Below are 27,845 nucleotides of genomic sequence, written 5' to 3' on the forward strand. Positions count from 1 at the left end.
CCTTCATGTTTGTTTCATTCATTTACTTGTCTGGAGCCCATGTAAGCAGAGAACGACAGCCTGTTATTGCAATATCAGAAATAATGATGATAATGATGAGCGCTGATTTACTTCTGACAGAGTAGCAGCAGGCTGCCTATGTTAACTCACAACTATCCTATGAAGGCACGTGTATAATTCTCTCCCTTTCCCAGGTGAGGAAACTGAGGCACAGAGAAGTTATGCAATTCGCCCAAGATTCAGAGCTCAGGAGGTGTTCACACCGAGGCAGTCGTGTTCTCCAAATCCATACCCTTACCCATGACAGTGTACTGCCTCTTCTGTAAAACAGGAAATCAAATTTCCTGTCCATACAGATGTAAACTGAGTAGTATGAGTAAATTTAAAAAGTAGCTGACACTAACACAGGGCAACCCAGATGCCGAGATGAGGGCTCATGAATCTTCCTTTTGCTTTTCTCCCACAGACCTGGCACACTGTCATGCCTACCTGGTGGAAATGAGCCAGCTCCTACAAAGTATGGACGTCCTGCATCGGACGTACTCGGCTCCTGCGATCAACGCCATCCAGGTCAGCCAGCTCCCTCTGCTGTTCGCACCCCGGTGTTTTCCTGCGTCCCTCTCTCCGCCCCAGCCTCGCACTAACAGTGGGACGTTGTCCGGTCTCGGTTGCTTCAGCCACATTCAAGGGGATGGAGGTGGTCACTTTGCTGTGCAGTTTTCCCTAATTGGTCTGGTAGGCCTTACTTTCTGTGCTCTCTTTCCTGTTTTGAAACAAAGGGTGGAGCTTTTGAAAGTCCCAAAAAGGAAAAAAGATCCCACAGGAGGTGGCGGTCCAGAGCTATTGGCAAAGATGCTAAAGGAACGCTGCAGGTAACCGTTGCTTCCCCTGCTCTCCGTGCCGCGTGCTGGGGGCTGCTGGGACTCCAGCAGGATTTTCTGCAGTTGTTCTCGCAAATAGCCTGTGCAGAGAGAAATTCAATCACTGCGATTTTCTGGAGACTACAATAGGCATGTAATGGAATTGCGTAAGGGGAAAATGTCCTGAGGATGGAGGGAGTGCAGCCATTTCTCGGACTTTGGTTTCCCTTTCTTTAATGCTGAGCCCACCTGCCCTCTTCCCTGCTTGCGTGTGTGCTCTGTCCTCTTCTTCTGCTGCCTGTCCGTGGATTCGTCACCCCTCTGAGCCCACTGGAGTCTCTGGAAATGGGACATTGTGCAGACTGTCTTTTGCATCTTCTCTCCAACTTCCCAAACCCCCATCAGAGTTTCACTGTGTTACGCACTAGCCGCCGACTTCCCAGGGCACAGCTAAGCCAGAGGCCAAGATTTGCAGCTCGGCCATTGCACAGTAAATTGAGACCTTGTTAGGGTCAGAGAAATCAGAATCTTAATGGATAAGTCATCGGCTATACTCTTGTATACTCTTTGGTTCCGAGCACTTTATGGGTTGACCGTAAGTACTTTCAAAGTAAAGAGTGATTTGTGTACAAACCTGTGAGAAGTTAGTTTTGTAGAAGCACCAGATGCAAATTAAGGAAACATTTTAAAACCTATCCACTGTTAACAACCTAGATGCTGGATGACTATTGCTGGGAGGAAGGAATTGAGTAGAAATGAGAAAGAGCCTGGAAGCTTTAGCTGTCCTTTCCAGCCTAGAACTTTAATGCTTCTATCATTTGTGAAAGCATATGTGATTTCGCACCCATTTTTATTTTGCAAGAAGCCAGAGCAAGTTGCTGGAGAAAGTGCTTTCCTGGGTTTTCATTTATTTTCTTTTAAATTATCACTCAGTAGAAAGATTTACCTATAAAATGTTCTTCTACAGCTCTCTAATTTTAGTAACAAGTAAATATTCTAAGCAATTTGCATCTGAAAAGAAATGTCTCCCTTTGGTGTCACTTCAGGTCCCTAAACCTTTCTCTGGCCCCATAAGACTGCATTCCTCCAATCCTAATTTGTCAACATTAGATTTTGGAGAAGAGAAAAATTACTCTGACGGCTCTGAAACCTCGTCAGAGTTTTCTAAAATGCAAGAAGACCTGTGTCATATTGCTCATAAAGGTAAATGAGTTTTCTTTCTTCCTGATGTGTTTGATGAAAATGTCATATGCATGTCTGGGTATGGGATGTCCTTGGAGAGGGGATCTTAGTTCGTTCATTTTCTGCTCTATTAGGATTTGGGGCAATCTAATTTTTATTTTACTTCCCTGGTTGTAGGGAGTGTATTAACAAGAAGTTTCTTTTTTAAGCCCTTAGGGAAGATGGTGAGAGCATTAGGTTTCTTTAACTCCCATGCTGCTGGTGGCGGTATAAATTGGTGCTTTTCTGGAGAGCAATTTGACATTACGTTTCAAGTTAAAAAAAAAAAAAATCTGCCTATCCGGCAATTCCACTTTGAAGAATTCATTCATAGAAATAAATTTAAAATTTATCCAAATAAAGATTGTCTCTTGTAGCATTGTTAATCGCATCAAAACTTAGACATAGATGTTCAACATCATTGGCTATTAGGGAAGAGCAAGTTAAAGCCAGGGTGAGGTATTACTGTACCCCGTTACAGCTCTAAAAAGATACAGTACCAAATGCTGGCGAGGACGTGGAGAAACTGGGTCTCTGGTGGCCATGCAAGATGGCACAGCCGCTCTGGACGGTGGTTTGGCAGCTTTATATAAAGCCAAACATCACTTACCATATGCCTCAATGTTCACGTTTCTGGCCATTTATCCCAGAGAAATGTAAACTGAAGTCTACACAAAAACCTGTACACATGTGTTCAGAGCAGCTTTATTTCTATGAGCCGGAGATTGGAACAACCCAAATGTCTTGCAACAGGTGCATGATTAAACAAACTATGGGATGTCCCTATAATGGAATGCAGCTCACACTAAAAAGGAACAAACACTGATACGCATAGCTACTTGTGTGGATCTCAAGGACATTATGATGAGTAAAAGCCAGTTTCAAAAGGTTGCACAGTGTATGATTCCATGTATTAATACTTTTGAAGTGACAGAATTAGAGAAAGAGATTAGTGGTTGCCAGGGCTTAGGGAAGGGGGAAAATATGGGTGTGATCATGAAGGGGTAGCAAGAAGGGTCTTGATGGTTGCGGAAAGTTCTGCATCCTGACTTTGGTGCTGGTTCCATGAGTCTACACGTGTGATAAAATTGCATTGACCTATATTTACACACAGACACAAACGAGAGCACATGAAACGGGTGATATCTGCAGAAGAGCTGTAGACTAGGCCAGTGTCGGTTTCCTGGTTTTGCTATTGTAGCACAGTTTTGGAAGATGTTACCGCTGTGGGAAACCGGCTATAGGGTACCCGGGACTTCTCTGTACTGTTGTTGCAACTTCCTGTGAAACTATAATGTTTTCAAAATAGAAAGGTTTTTTTTTTTTTTTTAATAGAAATAACCTAAATGCCCACCAATAGGGAAATTGGATTTTTTAATGCAATATAATTATATGATAGAATAGTCACCAGCCACAATAATAAAAATAGCTTCCTGATACGGAGCACATAGCTAGGAGGTCAGGGATTCATTATGCACTTTATATGCACTGTTTCATTTCATTCTAGCAACAACGTGTGGGGCAGATAGTATTGTAATCTTCATTGCACAGATAAGAAGGCTGAGGCTTGAAGAAGCTGAAGAGCTTCCTGAGTAAGAAAGTGGTAGAAAGTGGCCCACCTGGAACTTAAATCCTACCCTGCCTGGCCCAGATCCTCGTGTCTCACCGCCCTTATGGAGGGGGTGGGCCAGGGCTACTTTTGTAGACGCAGAAAGATGTTCACAACATACCATTGAGTAAAAATACAGGTCTCAAAATAATGTCTAGGTATGATCCTGTCTGTTAAGAAAAAATAAATTATATAAATCTGGCATATATAGGTGTACTAAAAAGTCTGGAAGGATCTATACCAGCATTTTAGTGATGGAGGCTGGAGTTGTAAGTGCTTATTATCTTCTTACTGTTTATCTTTTTTAAAAATGTCATATATTATTTTTTAAAGGGGCAAATGGGTTTAAAAGGTTTAAATGGGAGGGCAGTGGGGCGCCTGGGTGGCTTAGTCGGTTACGTGGCAGACTCTTGATTTCAGCTCAGGTCATGATTTCAGGGTCATGAGATTGACCCCCAAGTTGGACGTGGACTCTGCTTAGAACTTTCCCTCTACCTCTGCCCCTCCCCACCTTAAAAATCTTTTTTTTTAATGGGAGGGCAGTGCCTGAAGTGAGAGGAAGGAAGGTCGTGGCTCTGCGGCTTTATTCTCCTCGCCCCGTGTTTTTCTCCCATGACATCGTTGATTCCTTTAGCTCCCTTTTCCCTTACCCCACAAACATAAAACATGTTGGTTATGAGAAACCATTTCATGTTCTTTACAAATCCCCGCCTCAGTCAAACTCGCGTCCTCATTGCTGTCAGAACGTGGTCAGTGTTTGCAATGCTGTTGTACGATCAGTCGGTAAGAGGGGAAGAATCACCCGCCGCGGACCTTCAAAGCACTTCACGCAGGCCCTTGTGTGTTCTCTAGTAGTAGAGGATCCGTTGTAATTAGGGTGTCGCATTTTAGGCTTTAGGGGAGGAAATTCCTGAAAAAGAGCATCACTTTTTAATAACAAACTGTCAGGGCAGCTGACTGGTACAGTCGGTTAAGCGTCTGACTCTTGGTTTCGGCTTAGGTGCTGAGGCTGCATCGGGCTTGCAGTCAGCGGGGAGTCTGCTTGAGATTCTCTCTCCCTCTGCCCCTCCTGCTCATGTTCTCTCTCGCTCAAATAAATGAATAGATCTTTAAAAAAACCAAAACACCATGAACTGTCTTTTTTACAAATGAGAAGATAATGCATGCCCGCAGCAGGGATATCCTGAGTTTTATCCTGGAAGAAGCTGCTCCCTCTGCAGAAAGAGACAGGTGGCCATGTGGAGTCGGTCCGCTGACCCCGTCCTCCCGTGGAGGGCCCAGCCTCGTGGACTGTCTATAATGGGCTGTGGCCAGCTGTTTGGCCTTTCAGGCTTTGTTAAAAACAGCTGGCTGCAGAGCTGCCACATGCCTGGACCAGGCCAAGATATGTGCTCCGAGAAAGGTCCAGGTGCACTTACTCCTCCACAACGACAGCCTTTGCCCCATGGGTTTACAGACTCGAATTCCCCACGGAGCCTAACAAGCCGCATTTCGCTGCCGTGGTTTGCAAGTCCACTGGCGCGACTGCCGGACCTCTGGGAGTCCCTTGTACACAGGCTGTGACTCAGAGGCTGCATGGAATGGAGACACTTCTTGGGTTTGTCCTCAGTCCTGCGAGCTTGCGTGCTTTCTCACCTCCATACGTTCAAACTCAGAGCATCTTGACTTTTCTTCCTGTGTGAGCCTGACATGGTCATGGACAGTTTTTATGGTACTTTCTTGACTGTATGACTAATCTATTCGACTGTGATTCCAGAGAGGGGAACTAAATGTGGGAATTCTACTGATGTTGTAGCATAGTCTATGCTCCCTGCTTTTTCTTCCATTTGTTAAATGCATCCGAGTTCTGTTTTGTGATCAAGGGGTAGACAGCCAATATATACCCATCATAGGTGAAAAAGCCCTTCTTATATATTGTAAATGGAATTTGATTTTTATGGCATATCATTGAAATAATTTTCATTGGTTCATGTGTCTGGCTTTGCACATATGTTGACACACAGGTAAGCAGAGAACAAAATGTACTAAAACTTAAAAGTCATTAGGGAATTTACAGTGCATATATTAACTTTCACATTTCTCGAAATATATTTCATGGAACACCTTGCCCATAAAATGCTTTTAAAAACAAAAGAATCCCATGGTTAAAAATGCTTGGAAAACACTGCTGACTGTGGCCCCCTTTGAATTTACACAACAGTAGTAAATATTAAAGGCCCTGAGAAGTCCTGCAGCAGAGAAGTCTGTTAGCTTTGTTTAAGTCAGTGATTATCAGTGTATTTGGAAAAATTTCCCTCACTTCCCCAGTAACTGTTGATACCCAGGAACTAAAGTTCTTGTGAAACATAACGCAGGAAACATGGTAAATAATAAGGCTTTATGGAGCTAACCCTCTGTACCATCTGAGTCAGGAGATAGGCATTCATCCTAGGCCACTCTGCTAAGACTAGCTGTGGAATTTTGATCTCACCAGTTAACTTCTCTGGGCCTCGGTTGCCTCATCTGTTAAATGTCCTAAAGTAGTTCTCCTGACTTTTGGGTCTCAAATTCCGTAACTGTTTTCTACAATTGGTTATTTTGTTCCGAATAGAAAGAATTCATGCAGTTGCTTATTGTTACAAGAAGGTTTTATGAGACAGTGTTCTATTCTTAGGTGAAATAGAAATGACTGAATATGGTGAACAGTTGTAGGATAGGAAAGCAAGGACTAGGATAGGACCAGGGTCCTATGGAAGTGGGGCATTTATGTTCTACTTTGGAAAGAAACAAGGTTAGGTTTAATGAATGATACTTTCCTGAAGGTATTTTCAGAGAGGGAAATCCTCATTTACAAATGAAAAGGTTAAAAGTAGAACAGAATTAAACTGTATTCCATTATTTAGTTTTCTTTTGTTTCTGATTCGTTCTCCTGTGTTGAGTTTTAATTGTTGACGGATCATTTTCTGAACTGTTTTGAGTTTCTGGAAGCATCGGATAAAAAGCCAAGCATGTCACCGTGCCATCATTTTTCACAGATTAAAAGCTAGAAGATACACAGAATTTAAAGAAAAGCCAGATCATTTATCAAGCATAATTTAGAATTCAGCATAAAAATATGCCGAGCAATTGTATTTATGTAAATTCCGGAAATAAGTAGGATAATTTAATCAAATTACCTAACGTATCTAAATGAAAGAACCATTTGGATAGAATATCAGAAAGTATTTTAAAACCATGGATATCTTGTGCGGTTTGAAAATGAGAGGAAGCAGATTACAGAAGATTGAGCCATCCCAGATATTTTAGGTATGTTACCATTTTAAAGAAAATTCACCAAAATGGACTTTTCATTAAAAAGAGGGGAAGAAAAATAATGAGTCCTACTGTGGGTTGTGCACTATACGATAGTATGTTTTCTCACGGTTTCCTTAGAACATTCATGAGATATGGGCATTATCCACATATACAGATGTGGAAACCAAGGATTTGTTCAAAATCTAAATGGCAACCGAGTGGTAGAAATGGGATTTTGGTTCCCATTTGCCTTGTTAAAAAATGTGTTCCCTTGTACCAGACTGCCTCCGTAGAGTGGTGTCTGGCATTCCTAACTGTCTTCCCCCAGACCTTATTCTTTTGTGATGCCGAGAAACTGCCAGGAAGGAGCGCAGTAAACCGTAGAGCTCAGATCGATTAAGAGCACGGGTGTTCTTCGGTTCCACCCTTCACCATCCAGACGTGCTAACTATACTCTTACCATCTAACATAATAAAAGAATACCATGGAAGCCTGTGGAAACAGGAAAGGTAGCCGTCCAAGAGTCAGTTGTGTGAGGTGTATGGCGTTCCATTCTGTCAGAACTCAGCTGCGTCCCACTCTCTTAGTGCAGTGAGAGAGTCTGAGAAATGGCTCAGGACAGTCTGGGAAAGACGAGTGAACAGAGATGCCATCATTGTCTTTCGATACTTGAACACCTCCCGGACAAAGAGGTAGTTCTGTTTGCCAAGGAGGAGACACTGAGGGAAATTTCGACTTGGGGACAGGAGGACATCCTTCCCTGCCACAGAGTCTGGGGGCAGAGTGGACTGCGTTAGGACAGGGGCAAATGCTCTGAGAAACAGGGTCCAAAAACCACCAGCGAGGAAGTTTGGAGGCAGAGAGGAGTTGGTCTTTGGGGTTCTTTGTAGCTCCGAGCATGGAGGACTTTCTGTGTGGCTCTATTTTCTGTCAGATATCCATGGATGTGATGCGTTCATTGGATCTTTCTGTTTTTGTTTTTTTTATTTTTCTCTAGCTTCATGTTAGAAATGAGTAAGAAAACATTCTGTCACAGAATATATTCCCACCTCTGGGATCCTGTGTCTTTAACGGTTAATATAAATGTAGTCTCCCACGAGCAGCCTCTAACAATGGCTCTGCCTGTGCTGGATCATTAGGCTGGTGTGAATGACTATTTTAATGTCCTCTGAGTGGGCCTCACCAGTCATTAAAGAAATTCAGTGCGGGGCGATCAGGTCATCCAAGCTCCTTTGTCAGGTGCTTTAGGAGGCAGTTTACACATGAAACTTAACTATAGGGACTATATGAGTTTCTTTCTGCTGATTTGATGCCCACCGCAGTCTTGTCAGTTCTCCATTTTGAACCAAGGGGTGTGTATTGTGCCGATTTTAAATGGAATCTTCTCATCAGGTTGAAGGCCTTGCTTTCCTGCAGGCCGTCTGAAAGCCAGAGGAATTGATCTGGTAAAGTGGCAGCTAGTTGAGAGCCACATTTACTTAATCTAAAGCAATAAACATGACAGTGAAAAAATTTTTCTTTTGTAACAATGTAAAGTGACAGATGTTCACTAGACTTATTGCGGTGATCATTTTGCAATGGATACAGATATCAAATCATGGTAGACACCAAAACGCATATAAGCTTAAATGTCAATTATACCTCAGTTTAAAAAAGGGAAATTGTAATAGCAAATTAAGGAAACTTATACCAAAAGACAAAAAAACCCCAAACCCATGGCAGTGAAGAGGTACTCTCCCGGGACCCACTCACACAGGCGTGGGTATCCTACGGAGTGTGTGTGCGGTCGGGGGTGCGTATCTAATGGGACGTAAAATGTTCATTGTGGGGCTCGGTGCTCCCCAGCTGGGGCTGCTCTTCCACTGTTGACCAGATTCCGGTCAGTCCCTCATTCACAGACCCTGGACCCTGCACGCAGTTACTGACGATTGTTCTGGCAAGAGACCAAAATACTCCCCTAAAACCCGTATTCAGGTCGCCACCACTTTCGCCCTCGTGTGTTGCTTTTATCACCATCACTATTATTATGGCAGCAACACTTATTATTTATCACATGCTGTCCGTGGGGTTAAGTGCTATCCCCGCAGTATCGTCTTTAATCCCTATAACCATCTTACAAAGTAAACACTATCATGACCCCCATTTACACATGAGGAAAGGGGAGTTCAGGTATAGCACATGTTTGTCCAGGGTCTGCAGTGGCTGAGTGATAGAGCTGGGAAGAATCCAGGGCTGGTTCGGAGCCCACGCTGGTGGTCACTCTGTTGTGCTGCCCATTATTTTGCTGGATGGAATTGTTTAAAGCAAAGAGCTAAGTGTGTTCCATAGACATTGTTAGAAAATTCTTAGTACCTATATGCCTTTAGTACCTATTTACCCTGTCTTCTGTTGACAGAAGAGAAGAAATGAATTGTACTTAATACTAAGGAAACTCTGTGTGTGTGTGTGTGTGTGTGTGTGTGTGTGTGTGTAAATAAATTGCTTATTTGTATGATAACTTTACAAAAATGATCTAAACTCATCACTGAACACCACAATCTCAGACAAGTTCAGTGGCAACTTATGGGAGGTGCAGTTGTCCTTGTGGCTGTGGAAATGGGGGAAGGAAGTCAATAATGCATATTTCATTTCTGCGATACTAAATCGGCCGCTCTTGAATGACAGTTCCTCCAAAAATGCAGCCCTGTGGAATTCAATAACATGCCAGGCCACGTGAGAAGACATTTGTCTCTGCCTCTTCCTTCTTCCTGCCTTTCTAAAACAAAATGTATAAAGGAGACTGGAAAGATAATATTCAAACGTGATATCCATGATCAGTAACTTAGATAGCATTTCCCCATCCCTAGGAGATAACTCATACGAATGTGATCAACATCGGATGAATTTTTTGCTGTATGCGTTAGCGGGCTTTAAACACCGTAGTTCTCTCACCTGAGTGCCTCGCCGTGCTAAGCTGTCTCGTAGCTCAGTGCTCACTAAAGTGAACCGAGTAGCTGAATGCCAAGTTTAGAGCCTGGGGATTCTGAAGCAAGCAGCTGGAAGACTCACAAGAGAGTAGGCAACACCTTAAAATAATTTCAAATTTACAGAGAAGTCGGAAGAATAATACAGAGAACTCCCAGATAACCCTTTACCCAAATTCATCATTTTTAATATTTCGCCACATACATCTTACCTCGTTCTACACACACATTCTATGTGCACAAACACGTACGTGTTCATTTTTCTGAACCGTGCAAGAGTAGGAATCATACACTGTGCCTTTTTTTTTAATGCCTTTATACCGTGATATCTGTTTCCTAAGAATAGGGATAGTGTGTTACTTAACCACAGCATATAGGAAATTCAGGAAACGTCACGTTGAAGCAGTACTTCCATCTCTCCTATTTTCATGTTCAGGTGCCATCAGCAGTTCCAGTAATGTCCTTCAATAGCACTTTTCCCCTTCAGTCCAGGATCGAGCCCACGATACCACATTAACTGTCATGCCTCTTCAGTTTCTTGCAATTGGGAGCAGTTTCTCAGCCTTTCTTTTTCTTTGATGAAATTGATGCTTTTGAAGGATCCAGATCGATTTTTAAATATAAGATGTTCCTCATTGTGGAGTGCTCTGTCCCTGGCTGGTGTACAACACAAACGGAGGCGTATCTTTTCCAGGATATTACACCCGGAGGCGCACGAAGTCCATCTGAGCCTCACTGGTGATTAATTTTGGTCACCTGGTTAAGGTGTTATCTAGTTTCTTGGTTTCTAGTTTCATGACTCCCCAGCAACCAATAAGCTTTGTTTTCAAACAGTTTCAGTCTTTGGGGATACAAACAAAACTAAATGTTGATAATTGAGAATCCAGAAGCGGCCTTTCAAAAAGTGTCAAAATATCTTGATAAGTCATAAATTCCTGGAATTGTAGAGTGGATAGGGGGTTTGGAATTGAAAAATGTGTATGCTGTTACATTTTTTAATGGACTTTATTTTTCAGAGCAGTTTTAGGTTCATAGCAGAGTGGAGCAGAAAGTACAGAGTTCATATAACCGCGCCCCATTCCCCCGCACACACACAACCTCCCCCACCGTCAACATCCCACCAGCGTGGTCCATTTGTTTTCATCAGTGAACTTACAACAAAGCATCATTATCATCCAAAGTCCATAGTTTAAGTTAGCGTTCACTCTTGGTGTTAAGGTTCACTCTTGGTGTTAGGGTTCACTCTTGGTGTTGTACATTCCAGATGTGTTTTTTTTTTAAGATTTTATTTATTTATTGGACAGAGATAGAGACAGCCAGCGAGAGAGGGAACACAAGCAGGGGGAGTGGGAGAGGAAGAAGCAGGCTCACAGCAGAAGAGCCTGATGTGGGGCTCGATCCCATAACGCCGGGATCACGCCCTGAGCCGAAGGCAGACACTTAACCGCTGTGCCACCCAGGCGCCCCCCAGATGTGTTTTTTAACAGTCAATTTAGAGTGTCCATTTGCTGTACCCTTCAGTTCACTATTCGGGGCTGTTACTTTTCTAAGGTCCTTTATAAGAAATATGTGTCTCTGTATCTTGTGTTTAATTATGCCTCTTCCTTTACTCCTTTTTATAATGATTATATCTTTATAGTTTACTTCACTTTAAGGTCAGCTTTTAATACCATATCGACGGAGAGAGAGAAGCTGAAGCAGCTGATGGAGCAGGATGTCTCCTCTTCCCCCTCCGCCCAGGTCATCGGCCTGAAGCGCGCCCTGTCATCCGTAAGTTGCATGTCTGTCACAGAGACGCCTGACCACCTGGCCAAGCTGAGGAATTTTTTTATATTTTCCAATTCCATGGTTGTGTTGAAAATTCATGAGAAAACCAAACAAATTATCCAAATTCTATTTTAACCTTGTATCGGATCTGCTAATTCTGAACACCCAAAGCGAGCCGACCTCAAATCCTCGTGCCTAGTATTTCACTGAGCATTAGATACTTGACGTTTGGTTTCCTTCCACTTACCTTGAGATTTCTGTTTCTGTAAAGTGTTTGTTGTATGTTTGTGGGGGTCTTACAGACATTTGTTTCTCATTACAAAATCCGACAGTTTGGAGGTTCCCGTACCAAAGACTTCTCAAGCTTAGATTGACTTTGCAAAGGACAGGTAGCAGCAGGCAATTTTAAATTCACTCTTATCTCCTCTGCTGCCCAGCACTGATCCTGCTTACCACTCTTTCAACGTTATTTGGAAGTTCTTTGATTTGATTTGGTGATATAAAACATTTAGCTTCTTTCTCCTGCATGGGCACAAAGAGAGGAGTCATAAGGAATGTCAGATAATCGTTGTGTTTTCCTAACAACAGAAAAATCACTGTCAAGCCTCAAATGTTTTTCAGTAAGCCCTTCTGTTATTCACTGTCTCTACTTTTTCCCCTTGATTGCAGTTGGGTTCCATTCAGGTGCAGTGTCCTAGGACTCTACTTTGAACAGCTGGCTTTGTCTGGTTGCTCACTCTGTATCTGTGGAAAAGCCAGATGGTTTTTAAAATAACATACTTATTATGTTCTTTACATTTATTTTATTTATTTATATATTTCTTTTATTTTTATTTTTTTGTGTTATTTTATTATGCTCCTAGTCTTTGCTTGTCCTTTCGAATCCCTACTGTAAAGAGAGGGTAATGTGAAAATACCAGCTGAGGGAATACTGAACTTTTTGTTTAGGGTTAGGTTGGGGTGATGAATTTTAGGGTCTTGTTTTCAGGAGCTAATCCCGGCTTTGAGAGAACTAGAAAATAGCCATTCATCTTTTTGATTCATCATGTTACGGAGAAAAGTAAAGTAATGATTTTGGTGTGACCTTAATGGGAAACACGTTCCCAGTAGTACATATTTGTTGTTGAAAAATACTTAAGGAGTATTTACTCAGTTGACATTCCAAGTATGTTATCTTTGAAAGAAATAAATAATATGGACTTACCCCACATAGAGTCTTAATGTCATCCACCCTGAGGAGCTCTGGTTTTCTAAGGTCAGAGAGAGAAACACCCCCTTTTGGATTGCAGTGGACTCTGGGTGCTGTTTGGGTTTGAGAGAAGTGAGATGGGGTTGTTGGTTTTTTTAAAGTGTATTTTTTAGTGCTACAGAGCATTTCTTATTGGTCCCAGTCTTACTGACTTTTAGTACTTCTAGAAGGTACCTCTGATGGGCTCCCCCAAGCCCCTCTCACAGTGGTCTTCTTCTCTCCTGCCCTCCTCCCTTGAGGTCTGGCCTCACCTTCTCGGTCTGCTTGTCTGGAAGAGGGCATGGTATTGTAGGCCAGAGTTGTTACCCTTCTAAGGAATTTACTCTCTCCCATGTTCAGGATTTTGGAAACTTAAGGTATAACAAAATGATCCCTTCTTTCCTCTTTTTGGCTTGGATTCTGGATTAGATTCAAGACTTATTTTTTAAAAATAACATTTTTAGTATCATCTCTGGGCCATCAGAATGGATATGTTTGTGCTGTATATGCAATCTTGGCATTCTTCTTTCTTCTGCTTGTGACTTACAAAAGAAAGAGAAGCTGCTAAAATAACACATTTTTTGGGCCCCACTAAGAGTCTAGCCACTGGTATAGATTCTAGCCACTGATGCTAAGATACCAGCAAAATGTTGGTCAGAAAAAAGTGAGTACCCCATAGAGATTGTTACATGTACTTGTGTGTATTAAGAACATTTACTCAGTGATTCCTAAATGATCCTCAAAAATTTCCAAATAACGCATTCCATTCCTGGATATTAAAAATTAAAACCAACATCCTGTTTGAGATCCAGGCAATAGACGGGATGGTGCCACTATGATCCCAGCAGGTAGACCGTGTGGGCACTAATGGATGGGAAAGGCTCCAAGCTTCTTGCAAGAGAGCCTGGAAGACAGACAGATAGGATGGATCTGTGTACAAGCACCTGGGGGGCTGACTGTGGGAGTGTCTGGGGGGACAATCAGGCACACTTGTCCCTTTCCAAAGATGGATCATTTGGAAACATCTTCCTCTACCTTCAAGCCAGTTCCTTCCCATTTGGGAGGTTGGGATGGAGAATCTGAGCTGCCCAGGGCTGGGTTTACATGTGTCCACATCCCTCCCCCCATTCCCAGGGCCCTGGTCCTTAGCCTTTATCCAGGTAAGTGAAAGTGCGTTGTTGTTCTTTACAATAAAATGTCTTCATCCTGAGGAATGAATAAAACACTCATCACATATATTGAGAAATAATAAAATTAATCTTCCACAAAAATCCTACTTCTAAGGACACTTCCTAAGATCCAGTTCAACTGGTATGAAAATTAAATAACATTAAAAGATGGCCAATCATAAGGGGTGAGAGCAACATCCTCTTTAAAGATGAGAGAAGCTTGGGACCGTGGGGAGGGAGCTGGGGAGGGAGGGCCCTGAAACCACTAGCCCCAGTAAGAGCCTACGGTGCTGGTGATTTCCTTCTCCACCGAAAGGAAAGCCTTGCCAGCCCCTTCTCCCATCCCCAGAAGTGAGACCAGAGAAGGGACGTCACTTCCAAAGTTCAGTGTCTTTGATCTCCCTGGCATCTCAGAAAGGATAACATTCAAGAAGAAAGTCCAGGAAGGGCCCTACTCAGGGCTCCATCCCCCTGGGCCTGCTGCTGTGCTTTTCTGATACATCCATTTATTAACAGAGCCCCGCTATTTTTAACATGTTCCAGGCCCTAGCACAAAACACAGACCTTAAAGAACGCTTATGCAGAATCCATGCTGAGTCTCTGCTCCTCGATTCCCCGGCTGCTGCCACGTTGGGTGACAGTCTGGCAGAGGTGGGTAAGGCTTCTTGTCTGGGAATGTTTCCACGACCGCCACCCCCTCACCTGACACCCTCTGTCCCGTCCCCCTGCCCCTGTTCCCCCCTGGGAGTGGGGACCGGGGCTCACATCTCTGCCTGCCCCGCCCTGCCACTGCTGCAGGGTCTGAGTGGCCTGGGAGCCCAGAAGGCTTTCCTGAGTGTGTGCTGACTGCCTTGTTAAACTGCTCCTCCCCCCCCCTCCCCAGAAGTCTTCTTCCCTTTGTATTTCTTTACCCCATTTCCTCTGAAGTATCACTTTTTACTAGTTATTACTAGAGTGGGAATACAGAGAGACATCTTCTCCCGTTACTTCTGAAGAGGCCTCATTTTCTCTGCCCTGTGTTATCCCAAGTTCCTGCCAGCGTCCTTTGCCCCCTCTGTGACATCCCCTCTCCCCTTTCTTTGTAGCTGTTAACTTCTTCTCCTGTGATTTTTTTTTCTTTTAAAAAGCACAGCTGTACCCTGTGAGGGAAAAAATAATTGTATTACAACTGAAGTGTTTTGGTCAACTAATAATATGTTAAAATGTCTTTTCTCAAAACTCAGGATGTTTATACAAAATGTTCCTTGCATGCATTTAAAATGAGAAACTGCAGAAAAGCTACAAATGAATTACTCAAAAAATAAGTAGAAAAGGATAATAAGGCTTAAAACTGTTTTTAGCTATCATATTTATAAGCCTGCCTCAGATATGCTAAATTTTTCATTAACAAACTTATTAGACTGAGAGCATTTAAAATAAAAACAAGGAATGTAACATACAAGGCCTTTGTGTGTGTGTGTGTGTGTGTGTGTGTGTACGTCTTTAAAAGTAGTTTCAAATTTTGAAGCTTAATCCCTCTTCCTCCTTTTCCTGTCCTCAAAGAAAACAACCCCCCCACTCCCCCAATACTCACTCTGTGGGAAGCCGCGGGTTTGGGCAATGAGAAGGCTAGAGGCTGAAATTGGTCAGCACCGAGGGTGAGGCCTTGGCATCCACAGCCATGGGGACCCTCTTCTATGATGAGGGACCTAGGCTTTCTCTGCAGAGGCTCCCAGGCTGCTGTTACTTCTGAGACGTGTCAGTAGTTGACCATGACATTCCTCCACACACACCCCACCAAGAGATCTTTTCAATCATTTTAGCCCAGACCTAAACTGAGTCATCTTCAAAGTTGAGCACCTGGGACGCCTGGGTGGCTCAGTAGGTTAAGCGACTGCCTTCGGCTCAGGTCATGATCCTGGAGTCCCAGGATCGAGTCCCACATCAGGTTCCCTGCTCAGTGGGGAGTCTGCTTCTCCCTCTGACCCACCCCCTCTCGTGAACTCTGTCTCCTTCTCTCGTTCTCTATCTCTCAAATAAATAAAATCTTTAAAAAGGTAAAAAAAAAAAAATAATGTTGAGCACCTGAACATTATGGGGGTGACCTTCATTTTAGGCCTGGGCAAGGAAGTGTGCTCAGCAGGGGAGCTCTCTGATTCTGCATGGCTGCTGCAGCAGGGCCCGGCACTACGGAGGGCAGCCGTCACTCAGTGTTGTTCGCTGCCAGACGCCAAGGCGTTCCGTGGGGTTCATGCTGTTGCGAGGCAGTGCTTACCTTTTAAATAGTGCTACCACCTAATTATATTTATCTGTTGGAGCTTTTTGGAGCTTATTTGCATTTTGGAAAGGAAACCAGAATCACAAGTCTTTTACAATGCATGTTGTTAAACTGGTCTCACAAGGAATGTACCTGAAGGCTTAAATGTCCTTGAAGAGGAGCAATAGTGTCCCCCACATTCACACTTTCCAAAACAACCTTCTGGAGTCTTGATGATGGAGTGTTCTCCTTGCTGTTTCCTCTTTCAGTGATTTTCTGTTCTCTGTGTCTTATCCTGCTTTTCACTGGGTGACTCAGGCTCACTTTCCCAGAAAGGGAAAAGCCATTCTTGTCTTCAGGAAACCAGAGAGTGAGTGGAAGTGGCCGCCCCAGGTCTAAAAATTCCATTCCCGTTTATTTTTCTTAGGTGTCTCACAGACACCCCAAGCATTCTGTCAGGGAATGTCAGTCCCCACAGTGGGATCAGCCCAGGGTGCTCTGTTCTCTGAGTTTCTGTTTTTGTCCCTTACCTTTGAGTTGTGCAGATGACCCATATCTTTGGCATTGAACCTGGCTCCTAGATTCTAAAATCCCCTCTCTCCTATCAGAAATTACTCCCACATTCTGTTAAGTTCTCCTGTTTTGTGTTTCTGAATGTGAACATCTAATATCATCAGCTTATTAGTTCTTATATTATTTTAGGTTCCCAATGAAAGGCTGACTTTGGTGATAACATTCTACTAAACCTACAGTCCATTTAAGAGACTAATTAGGCAAGAACTTTAAAACAACGTCTGAAAGAGAAGACGGGAACTTCTTTTAATTGCCTGATTGCTATATTCCATATGCAGTTGAATGCCTAACTCACAAAATCCTAACCACAGTTCTTTGAGGCAGGCGACGGTAGTTTCATTTTTAGGGACAAGGAAACCAGAGAGGTGAAGTAGCTTCCCCCAGGGCACACAGCTAGTAAGAGACCTAGCTGGGATTTCAGTCCACGTCTGGTGAGTCCGAAGTGTTTTCTCAGTAGCATCACACGGCTGTATATTGAGGAATGTGCCAGGCCAGAGGATACAACAGAGCGAAGCTCCAGTAGCGACAATACGCTGGGGATGGTGTGAGAATGGACCGAATAGCTATCTCAGACATAAACACCATTTCGTATAAAAGAAACAAATATATGATAGAAGAGGCTCGCAAATCAATGGGGAAGAGATGGATTATTCAATAAAATCAGTTGGCACAGCTCAAAAGCAATTTGGAAAGCAGTTTTAAGTCTTTCCATTGCACACTGAAATGAATCGCTAGTGAATTAGAGTTTAAATATAAAAATTCAAACTGTAATAGATTAAAATGTTTCTCAAATGGCTAGAGTAGGGAGGACTTCCTAAATTTGGAAGCAGTAGAAAAATTACAGAAGAAACGTTGACTAGATCTGGCGGGATTTTTTAGGGAAAAAAATGGTGTGTGTGAAAAAATAAGGCAGATAATAAACTAGGAAAAATATTTTCTGTGAAAATGGCAGATAATGTGAAATAGGTGGTAATGTCTTTAATATGTAAGTAATTAATAAGTAATAACAAGCAACTGAAGACCTCAACAAATGAATGAAAACAGGGGACACAATTCACCAAAAACCCCCAAATAGAGATAGTTTTTTTAAAACTTTAGACTTTGTAATACTTACAAATTCACAAGAAGGTGCAAAGAAACACAGAGAAGTCTCATGCACCCTGACCTAGTCTCCCCAGCGTGAACATCTCTACGGCTAGTTTTTTTTAAAAGAAAAAAACTGTTGATCTAATTCTTAACAAAGAAATGCAAATCAAAACAATTAGATTAACATACATTTTTCTAAATTATAGTATTTTATGCCCTTAAAGATATAGAGAAAACAGAGGTTCTCTTGTTAAAGTTATTAGGTAATACATAAATTACTATAAACATTTTTAATAATTCTACTTCGAGGAACTGATTCTAAAAAATAATGATAATGTCTCATTATTTACAAAAGACATTTTCAAACATGTTCACCATCCTTACAAGTTTGGAAACACTCTTAATTTCTAATACATAAAAGGGTTACTCTCTAACACCCATATGTAATAAAGTATTATCTGTCAACTAACGTTAATGTCTCAAAAAACTAACAGCCCGGGGGAAAGTTCACAATATAATATTAAATGAATATAGCAGACTATATAAAGACTATCTACAGTGTGATCCCAGTATTTCAAACTTAAATCTATATATCTGTATATAATATATACACATATAAATAGACACTATACACATACACACACACATAATATGCATACACACAAGTATTTTAATATTAAATATACCAACAAGTTAATAGGGGCCTCATCTGGGTGATGAGGCTTTAAATAATATGTATTTTATTTACATTTTTCTGTATTTTCTATTTGGAATACATGCTACTTTTATCCTCAGCATAAATTGTAATTTAAAAAAAATGATTGCATACAATGTTTGGGGAAAGTTTATAGATAGATAGAGATAGAGATAGAGATATATAGGCACACACATATATATGTATATATGAGTAAAGTTATTTTAAAACAAAGCAAGGCTATACATATAAAAAGGATGGGAGAGAAATGTATCAAAAGGCTTATAGTGGTTTTAGTGTGATAGGATTATGAGTGTTCCTCTCCTTCCCTTTTCTCTGTTTATCTTTTTTCAATGTAAAAAAATAGATAAACAACCATTCAGGCCTTCTAAACTTGTGGGGAAATTAGTGAACTGAATGGACCAAGTTCATACTTAACAAGTGCAGTCCTGTGTGTGTAAGGTAGTGTGTAAGGGACTTGGGGCCACTGCAGTCCCACTGAGTTTTCAGTGGGTATTAATAGGAAGTTTCTGGAGGGGTGGAACGCCAGAAGGGGCTCGGGCTAGGTGTATAATTTTCACTGTTGATCAGCCAATCCTTCTGATCCACCAGTCTAGAGGGAGGAAGACAGCAGCAGTGACTAGTAATGAATTAATGAATAGAACAAGTAAATAAATCATTAGAGTCTTATATGGCAGTGGCACACACCAAGACACAGGAAGATGCTGTTTCCGTGAGCATTGAAGGAGTTCAGTTATTCACTCTGGTGCCTCCTCTTTGGGGGAGACGGGTCTTTCCCTTGAAGGCGACAGCTGTGGCACTTGTTTGTAGATCCTGAAGTGGTCTCTGTCAGGGCAGAGAAGCCGCATGCTTTCACAAGGCTGTATGGATATTAAAAAGGGTCAGACCTTTGAACGACCAGGTATCTTATTTAGGAAGAAGGGATAGCCATTTAAATGTGTTCCTGAAGTAAACATTTCACAAAGGGGCCACTTTGAAAATCTGCTGTGGCCCTCCTGTTTTCGCATCCCCATCTTGGATATAATTTATTTATGAGACTGAAGAGTGGATCCTGAACTCATGAAAAAACTTCTGGAAAAGACATAATCCGCTTTTACTTTTGGTCCCCAAATTATTCTGGGACTCATTTATCTGATACACAATGACACAGAAGCAGTTCCCTTATCAGCCACGTGAGAAACATAAGCTGCAGGGAAGTTCAGGGCAACAGTCTTCTTTGATTTGAAGGAATTGAATCATCTCGTCCTGAATCTCTTCTCATTCCTCTAGGTCCAGTCAGGTGTCACCTCTTCTATGAAGCCCTCCCTAAGCCAAAGCCCAAAGTAGAATCCAACAATTTCACCTTCCTCTTCCATTCTCTAGTACTTTCTCTTCCACAGTCTTGGTCTCCCGTGTTGGATGCATTCTCTGTGCCACTCATTCAGGCCAGAAACCGTGTCTTATTCATCCTTATATCTCCCCAAAGCCGGCATAGAGCAGTTGTTCAATTTGTTGAGTTGTATTGAATTTGCACTTGGAAATTGAATAGAAAGCACATTCCCAGACAAAGTATTTCGGTCCTTCCCAGAGGGGAAGTTTAGTCCCAGCAAAGTAGGGAAGGGAGGGCCATGCAAGATGAGAAAATCATGATATGCCATTGTGTTGTTTGTAGGGAGGCTTATAAAGTGGATCAGGAGTTTCCTTCCCTCTCAGAGTCATTGTGGTTAGAGAGAGACTGACAAAGAGAATTTATCTCATTCATCCATGAATAATGAATGATCTGCCACCAGGGACACTTCTGGACCAAACCATGCTGTGCATTTGTCAAGGGATGCCTCCAAGGCAGCATGGTGGCCTCTGGGACAGCGTGAGGGCAGAGGAAAGCAGTATTGCTCTGAATCAGCCATGCAAGGACATACACTGGGTACAATTCCGAAGACATTTTAGGATGAAAAGAAACATCCTGCAGTGGTAGAGAATAAGAGGATATGATTCAGAGAGTGTTGGAATTTTCCCCCTCTTAAATGGAACCAAGACTGAGCTGGATAGTCTGTTTTTGCTTTGAGATTTGTTGCATGTGCCCGAACAGCAATAGTGCCTATGAAGTGAGGCGCCCATTTGGGGGAGACCTTTGTTTTTCATTTTGTTTTGTGTGAGGCTTGCTTCTCCTCGCCTTGGGAGCTGGCCTCTGCTTTGAGCTGCTTGTTGGCATGCACCTGTGACCTTGTGTATCGTGCAGTGAACTCAGCTGTTTATTTTGCTTCTCTTGAGACTGTTTCTAATTATTTGCAATTTTGTGTTTGCGTTTCAAATAGGAAAACTCCAGAGATGACAGCCGAGCTCTGGTCCACCAGCTTTCCAACGAGAGCAGACTCTCCATCACGGACTCCCTTTCCGAGTTTTTTGATGCACAGGAAGTTCTGTTATCTCCAAGCTCTTCAGAAAATGAGGTTTGAGCCCTGTTTTCAGTTAGGTGCCTCAAAATCTCTTTCATTGCTTTACTCGTTCGGTAAATACCCATCTTTAGAAATGCTTAACTTAGTGGCCTCTTTCTACCATTACATTCTGAGGATCTTCTTGTAACTCTTACCCCAAAAAACACAGAGAGATACAAGACGTCAGGGAAGAGGTTGCAAACATAGAAGGTGTTAGGTACTTCCTCGTTTCTGTTACTTAATTTGTTATACCTCTTTTCTATTACTTGTCAATCATTTTAACTATTAACTATTTGGTAATGTAATATTTCTGCCACAGGGCCAGAAATTAGCATCTTGGTTTTTTTTAATCAGTGAATTTACCAATATTAATTTATAACATGCCATTATTATATTATTATAATTCCTGTAATATGGCTATTATAATAATTCACTTATAATATATACTACTGTTTTATATTGATGCATAAAACTCATACTTTCCTGAATAAGCACGTATCATAGTTGGCATTGCTTTGTGAAAATGAGAATTCATCATTTTACCCCTTTAGTATAGAAGTACTAATCTTACTTACCATAGAAGATAGTTTTCTTGCACAAATGGTTTAAAGACAAATTATAATTCATTCTATGCAAACACTAAGAAATTCTGAAAACGCAGTCTGAATAAGAATTTCTGTAATAACTAGAGTCTTGAGTTTACTTATGTTTTCTTTGGGATAACTAGTCAAGAAACTATAATAATTTTAATAACAGGTGTTTATCGTGAACACCTTCTAGGCAGACTGGTGTATGGGCCTCTATGAAAACAACCAAAATTATTTCTGTCGGTTCATAATGGTGGGATTCAAAATGTTTGATGACTTAGATTAAAGGTTTGAGGAAAATCTGGTTTATTTACTCTAATGTGTGTCTCTTTTCCCATAGATTTCTGAAGATGACTCCTATGTCAGCGACATAAGTGATAACCTTTCCTTAGACAATCTCAGTAATGATGTAGATAATGAAAGACAGACCTTGGGTAAGATGTAAATTATTTGATATCTGAAACTTGTGTCTTCACAGAATACCAGCAAGCATATATAGAGTATCTGCTGCGAGCATTGAACCGTGACACACACTCTCTAAGAAAAGACATGCTCCCTAGCCTTGAGGTTTATAATCTAGGTGGGGAGACAGCACTCACGTGTGAAAAATGTGTTCATTTGAATAAATTTGTCTGCTTTATAAACTTGTATTTTATAAAGTGAATGTATACCAATTATCATATAAATATCAAAAACTAGTCCAGCAGATACCCCTTATATGGTCAAATGTTCTCTCTGCAAAGATATTACAATATAACTTTTTGCCTTTAGGTGCCTAGTGGTTTTCATGATTTAGGAATTCTATAAGGATCATGTAATAAAGAGGTCTGGCCTAAGTGGTTATTTATTTATTTTTAGTTAAGATTTTATTTATTTATTTATTTATTTATTTATTTATTTATTTATTTATTTATTTGAGAGAGAACAAGAGCACGAGCAGGGTGAGGGGCAGAGAGAGAAGCAGACTCCCCACTGAGCAGGGAGCCCATGTGGGGCTCGATCCCAGGACTCTGGGATCATGACCTGAGCCAAAGGCAGATGCTTAACCGGCTGAGCCACACAGGTGCCCCTCTAAGTGGTAATTTAGCCTCAGATTCTTCAAGATAACACATTTAAAAGTAATAACAACAACAACAAAAAGTAACAAACTGCTACCTCCTACTGTCAAGGTATCCTGAAATGTTCCTTTGTTACTGGTTGATCCCAAGAGCAAAATGATGCCCAAGAAATGTTAGTTTGAACTGTGGGGTACCCAGAGCTCTGATTTAGGAGCTGAGTAGGCAGACTGAAGTCTGTTTAAGAAGGTGCCTGCCTCTAGGAAGAAGCGGCCCATTGGACAGTTCTCTGCATGGATCCTGGACCATCAAATAGTCCCAGTGCTGGCACTCAGTACGTATGGGGGTCTTGAGGTTTGTCTGTGTCACATATTGGGTACCCAGGGCACCACCTATTTTCATATCTACCCAGAGGACAGGGACCATGTCAGTGCTTTTTCTATTCTGGTGCATCCCAGCTTAGTAAGTATGCGTGAAATGGGATGGTGATGAGTTGTTATCTGAATGCCAAAGAGCCTACTTTCTGGGGACCACAAAAAAGACAGGTAATTTTACCACTGTCTGGCAGAACATCCTTTCAGCATCAGACCTGCTAGAAGTCCAGTGCTCATTATACTCTATCTTGCTTGAAATGTTTCTGGAGAGATGAACCCTTTGGTGGAAAAGTCTGAGAACCAGTGGTTCAAAGGAGAAAACCAATAATATAGGAGCTACTTGTTCTTCTAGAAAAACAAGGAGGTGAACTGAAAGAGAAATGAAGAAATACCACATCCCCTTGAGAAATGGCACTCCCGCCATACATGAGGGAAACAGACAAACGCTGAAGTCCTCATTCTCTTGCGGCCTTAGGGAGGGGCCAAGGGGAGCACAAGGATAGAGGGTTCAGAGGTCACAGTTGGAAACAGAAGACTTGCTCAGAAGCTAAGACCGCAGCTGTGCTGAGTTGACATCAGCCAGGAAAAGCATAGAAGCTAAGGATGGTTCTCTTATTCCACAGCCATTTTGCTGGAATGCTGACCAACATATTGCCTTGGCTTGAATGAACTCTGGGCCAAACCCAGCTTTCTTCTTCAGCAGTATTTAGAAGTAAAAATAGGTGTCCTCCAGTTTAACTGTCTCTGTTGAAGATTAGACTTCCAAACCTCAGTACTGTACTGAAAAGATTGGATGTAGAAATAACATTTGCATCATATGACACACTTTTGCCTACAAAAAGGAATAGGGATTGAATCAAGTTCTTGATAATTTGTGATAGGAGAATTTCTCTGGGCCCGTAGTAAAGTCTAGATACTTAAAGTGCTTCCTATTGATTTCTTCCTCCCCAAATCAGGAGGTAAATATTAGGATCTGTCACTGTGCTGGGTGCTGTGGGAGATTCAGGGCTTAGGAATATAGATTCATGACCGGATTTCCTTGGTTAACCTCAGCTCTGCCATTCACTGGTACTGTGTTCCAGGGCAAGTTACTTAAGAGATGATATATGTAAAGTGCATGTAAAAATACATAAGGTAATATATGTAAAATGTGCCAGAGTAAAAACTAGATAGATACCGGTCATCCGTTGATAGTTGTCACATGGTGTTGTTTCAGAATCTAGTTTAGTGTCATCGGAGAAAATATTTTGAGATTACATGGAGAACTGTTTTTAAAAACTACTTTCATCTGCAGCTATTTAGTTGGGTAAATCAGATTGTTGCTCATGTCAAGCAATTAAAATAAATTCATTAATTGGATGCTTGGGTTGACATGAGACTGCAAAAGTGTGACCCCAGTTTCATACTTTTCTGTTTATCAAAGCAGCCTCTTTATTCAGAGCGATTGGCTTTACAGTGAGTTAATGTTAAATATTTATTTTTAATAGATAAATGTATGCAAAAAAATGCCCCTTTCTCGTATGTTGGTGAGATTTCTTTGAAAATAGGCTCAGTTGGGATGGGAAAAAATGTCAGAGCCTGAACCAATGGAAGTGTCACAAAGGAAAAGACTGGTAGATGTAAATGTTTTATTCATCAATGAACCATATGGACCAAATTTGAAGATAAATGCCAGATAGGGATTTGATTGTAAAACGAATATAAAAACAAAAACAAAAATATATCTTAGTATTTAAATAGGAAAGCAGACAATTCAGAAAAGAAGACGTGTTTATGAAAGCATTCCAAATCACACTAGGAATTTTTTAAATATAAATTAAAGCAAGGAAATAACACTGTCCACCCAACAATTTGCCAAAAATTGAAAAGAAGGATAAGCCCGGAAAGGTCTCAAGAGATGGGCCCACATAGGCTGCTGACAAATAGGAAATTGATACAGCTTTTTTGAGGAGCCATCTGATCATATGAATCAAATGTCTAAAAATGTTTATAGTCTTTGACGTAATAAGTCCATGTCTATATATCCAAAGCAAATCCTCAGAGATATAACCAAATCTTAAGAATATAAATATTCTCTACGTTTTTTTTTTTTTGCATCATAGCAAGACATTGAAACAAATCTAAAAGTCCAGCAATAGAGGAATGATTTAGTAGATTATGGCTTAGCCTTGAATTTTTTTACAGTCATTATAATTGATGTTTTAGAAGAGTATTGAATAGCATGGAAGAGTAGTTAAGGGAGTAGCAGAACGTAAAACTAGATGTGCTATAAGAACTCTGTGGATGGAGAAAATACTACATGAAAATACTCCAAAATATTAACAGCTGCTATTTGTGGATAATGCGATAATGCAAGACTTTTCTTTCCCTTATCATTTTTCTGTAATAATTGTTTTTATCAAAATTTTTTTAAAAAGATTTTATTTATTTATTTGACAGAGATAGAGACAGCCAGCGAGAGAGGGAACACAGCAGGGGGAGTGGGAGAGGAAGAAGCAGGCTCATAGCAGAGGAGCCTGATGTGGGGCTCGATCCCATAATCCTGGGATCACGCCCTGAGCTGAAGGCAGACGCTTAACTGCTGTGCCACCCAGGCGCCCCTGTTTTTATCAAAATTTGAAGTGATTTTTAAAAAGAGCTTAAAAGTTTTTAATCAGAGTTTGAAGTGCTTTTTAAAAAATCTGAAGTTTAGGGGCATCTGCATGGCTCAATCAGGTAAATGTCTGACCCTTGATCTTAGCTCAGGTCTTGATCTCCGGGTCAGGAATTCAAGCCCCACATTGGGCTCCACACTGGGTGTGGAGCCTACTTAAAAATTTAAATAAATAAATAAAAATCTAAAGGGTTTAAAGGCGTGAACAGTAACTGCTACGAGCATAGACATCCAGTTTCCAGTTTCATCTTGGGTGTATTTGAGCTATGAGTCACTAGCTTCGGAGTGGGAACTTGAAGGCCTCCCTGTAATAAAGTCCATACATTTTAGCACATGTAATTTTGGGTGCTTCACTGGGCTGCGTGGAATTCTTTTTATATTCCGACTTTCAGTCCTAGATAACTGAGATTAACTGTAGAACCGCGTACTTGCTGGGTCAGGTTTTATTTTTGTATTTTTTTAAGCAATAAAACAAAAAGTCTTCTAGAAACCACGAGGCTGATTTCCCTTTCAGGGCCTGTGCTCGAAAGCGGTGGGGAAGCCAAGCCCCGGAGAAGAACCTGCTTGCCGGCCCCGTGCCCCAACGCCAGTCACATCAGCTTGTGGAACATCCTCCGGAATAACATCGGGAAGGATCTGTCTAAGGTGGCCATGCCCGTGGAGCTCAACGAGCCACTGAACACGCTGCAGCGGCTCTGCGAGGAGCTGGAGTACAGCGAGCTTCTGGACAAGGCCGCGCAGCTCCCCAGTGCCTTGGAAAGGATGGTGAGGAGTTAGCCTTGCAGCTGTGCGCTCCTGCCTCTGCACCTGAGCCGCCACCGGGCCATTCCCGGGGCCCAGCAGAGCTGAGACGGGCAGAGCCGGAGCGCTGGGCTCCGCGGGGTGTTGTCTGGATTATTCTGTGGATAGGTTCATTTCTCACCAGCGTCCAGTTCCCCTCCGCCTGGTGGTGTTCAGTCATGTGTCAGGATTTGGCGTTTGGGGGGAGCTTCTCTGTGACAGTTGGTGCCTCTGGGTAGTTCTGCTTTGTGGTTTCACGCTTCCTTTTTCTCCAGAACCTTCCAAGTGATTGTTCTGATATGCCTGACTGGAAAACATGTCTTGAGACCTGTCTGCATGTTTATTTTTTACCATCCCAGGTAGACAGAATTTAATTTCTCAAGTTGTTTTTTTTGTCCAGGGAGAATTTCCCTTGAGAAGGTTTTTGTTTATTTTTGGAATTGTCCCACAAGCAACTAGATTTTTGAAAATAACGTTCCTAGTCGAGGTTTTTACTAAGAAAGATGATTGTTCCACCCCCACTCTTATTCTATAGAGTAAGTTTTAAAAAAAGAAAAAAACTCATCTTAGAAAAATTCACCTTCTGTTCTCTACTCAGTATTACTTCCAATCAAGTGATGGGTCATCCAGTGAAGGGGCTCCCCAGTGTGGGGTGGTGATAAGGGACCCTGGTGGTCAGATGATGGCCAAATCAGCCCTTTCTGTGACTAGCTGACTTTGTTCTTTGAAACTGAGTGTTGCTTCCTCTCTCTGCTCCCTCATATGTTACCCGCTCCACAGTAAGTCATTGTTTGTGTGGGAGCCTGGGACCTTAGTGTCTTCCCCCGAATGCGGTGTCTGTCCTGGGCATTTGCTGATGGGCTAATTCAAGTTGGCATACCCCCTGGGCTTCAGGGACCTGACCCTAAGTCATCCTCTCACTGATGGAGGACACCATTCTTTTCTAAATTCTAAGCATTCCATAGTTTTGACCCTTATTAAAACTTCATTACATTACTGATTTGAAGATGAAGGGGAAATCTAGCTGTGGATGAGAGAGGCATCCCACTGTTGTTCGACAGTCCCTGGGGACTTCTCCATCAAGGAGACTTTCTTGCACTAATGATAATAAGAGGAGAGAAAAAACAATCTGCTATGTGTTTTTTATCTTCTTTGTTACTCTTTCCTAGAGAATTTCTGCTGAACAAAGGGAGGCAAATAGCTTCTAAAACAAGTATGAAAAGTCAACATTTGTGGACAGCTCTTTTCTTTAAAGATTGACTTTGAAGGTGAAAATATTCTT

At 41.7% G+C, this 27,845-nt stretch overlaps 1 protein-coding gene across 4 annotated transcripts in view; it reads left to right on the plus strand.

Annotated features, from left to right (window-relative positions):
* The window catches only part of OSBPL3 (oxysterol binding protein like 3), a 257,656-nt gene that overhangs the window by 198,050 nt on the left and 31,761 nt on the right, over positions 1 to 27,845 (plus strand). For 2 of the 4 annotated variants that reach the window (XM_087860961.1, XM_045793008.2), the window contains 8 exons: positions 467 to 570; positions 780 to 872; positions 1,907 to 2,063; positions 11,566 to 11,696; positions 14,634 to 14,741; positions 20,995 to 21,129; positions 22,042 to 22,135; positions 26,298 to 26,548. In XM_087860961.1, coding sequence (XP_087717087.1) covers positions 467 to 570; positions 780 to 872; positions 1,907 to 2,063; positions 11,566 to 11,696; positions 14,634 to 14,741; positions 20,995 to 21,129; positions 22,042 to 22,135; positions 26,298 to 26,548 — 1,073 coding nt within the window. The remainder of the gene's footprint in view (positions 1 to 466; positions 571 to 779; positions 873 to 1,906; positions 2,064 to 11,565; positions 11,697 to 14,633; positions 14,742 to 20,994; positions 21,130 to 22,041; positions 22,136 to 26,297; positions 26,549 to 27,845) is intronic. The other 2 variants (XM_045793011.2, XM_045793012.2) reach the window with 2 other exon arrangements.

The sequence above is a fragment of the Ursus americanus genome, chromosome 3, assembly GCF_024610735.1.
Source record: "Ursus americanus isolate L20-20 chromosome 3, mUrsAme1.1.p, whole genome shotgun sequence".
Taxonomy (NCBI): Eukaryota; Metazoa; Chordata; class Mammalia; order Carnivora; family Ursidae; genus Ursus; species Ursus americanus.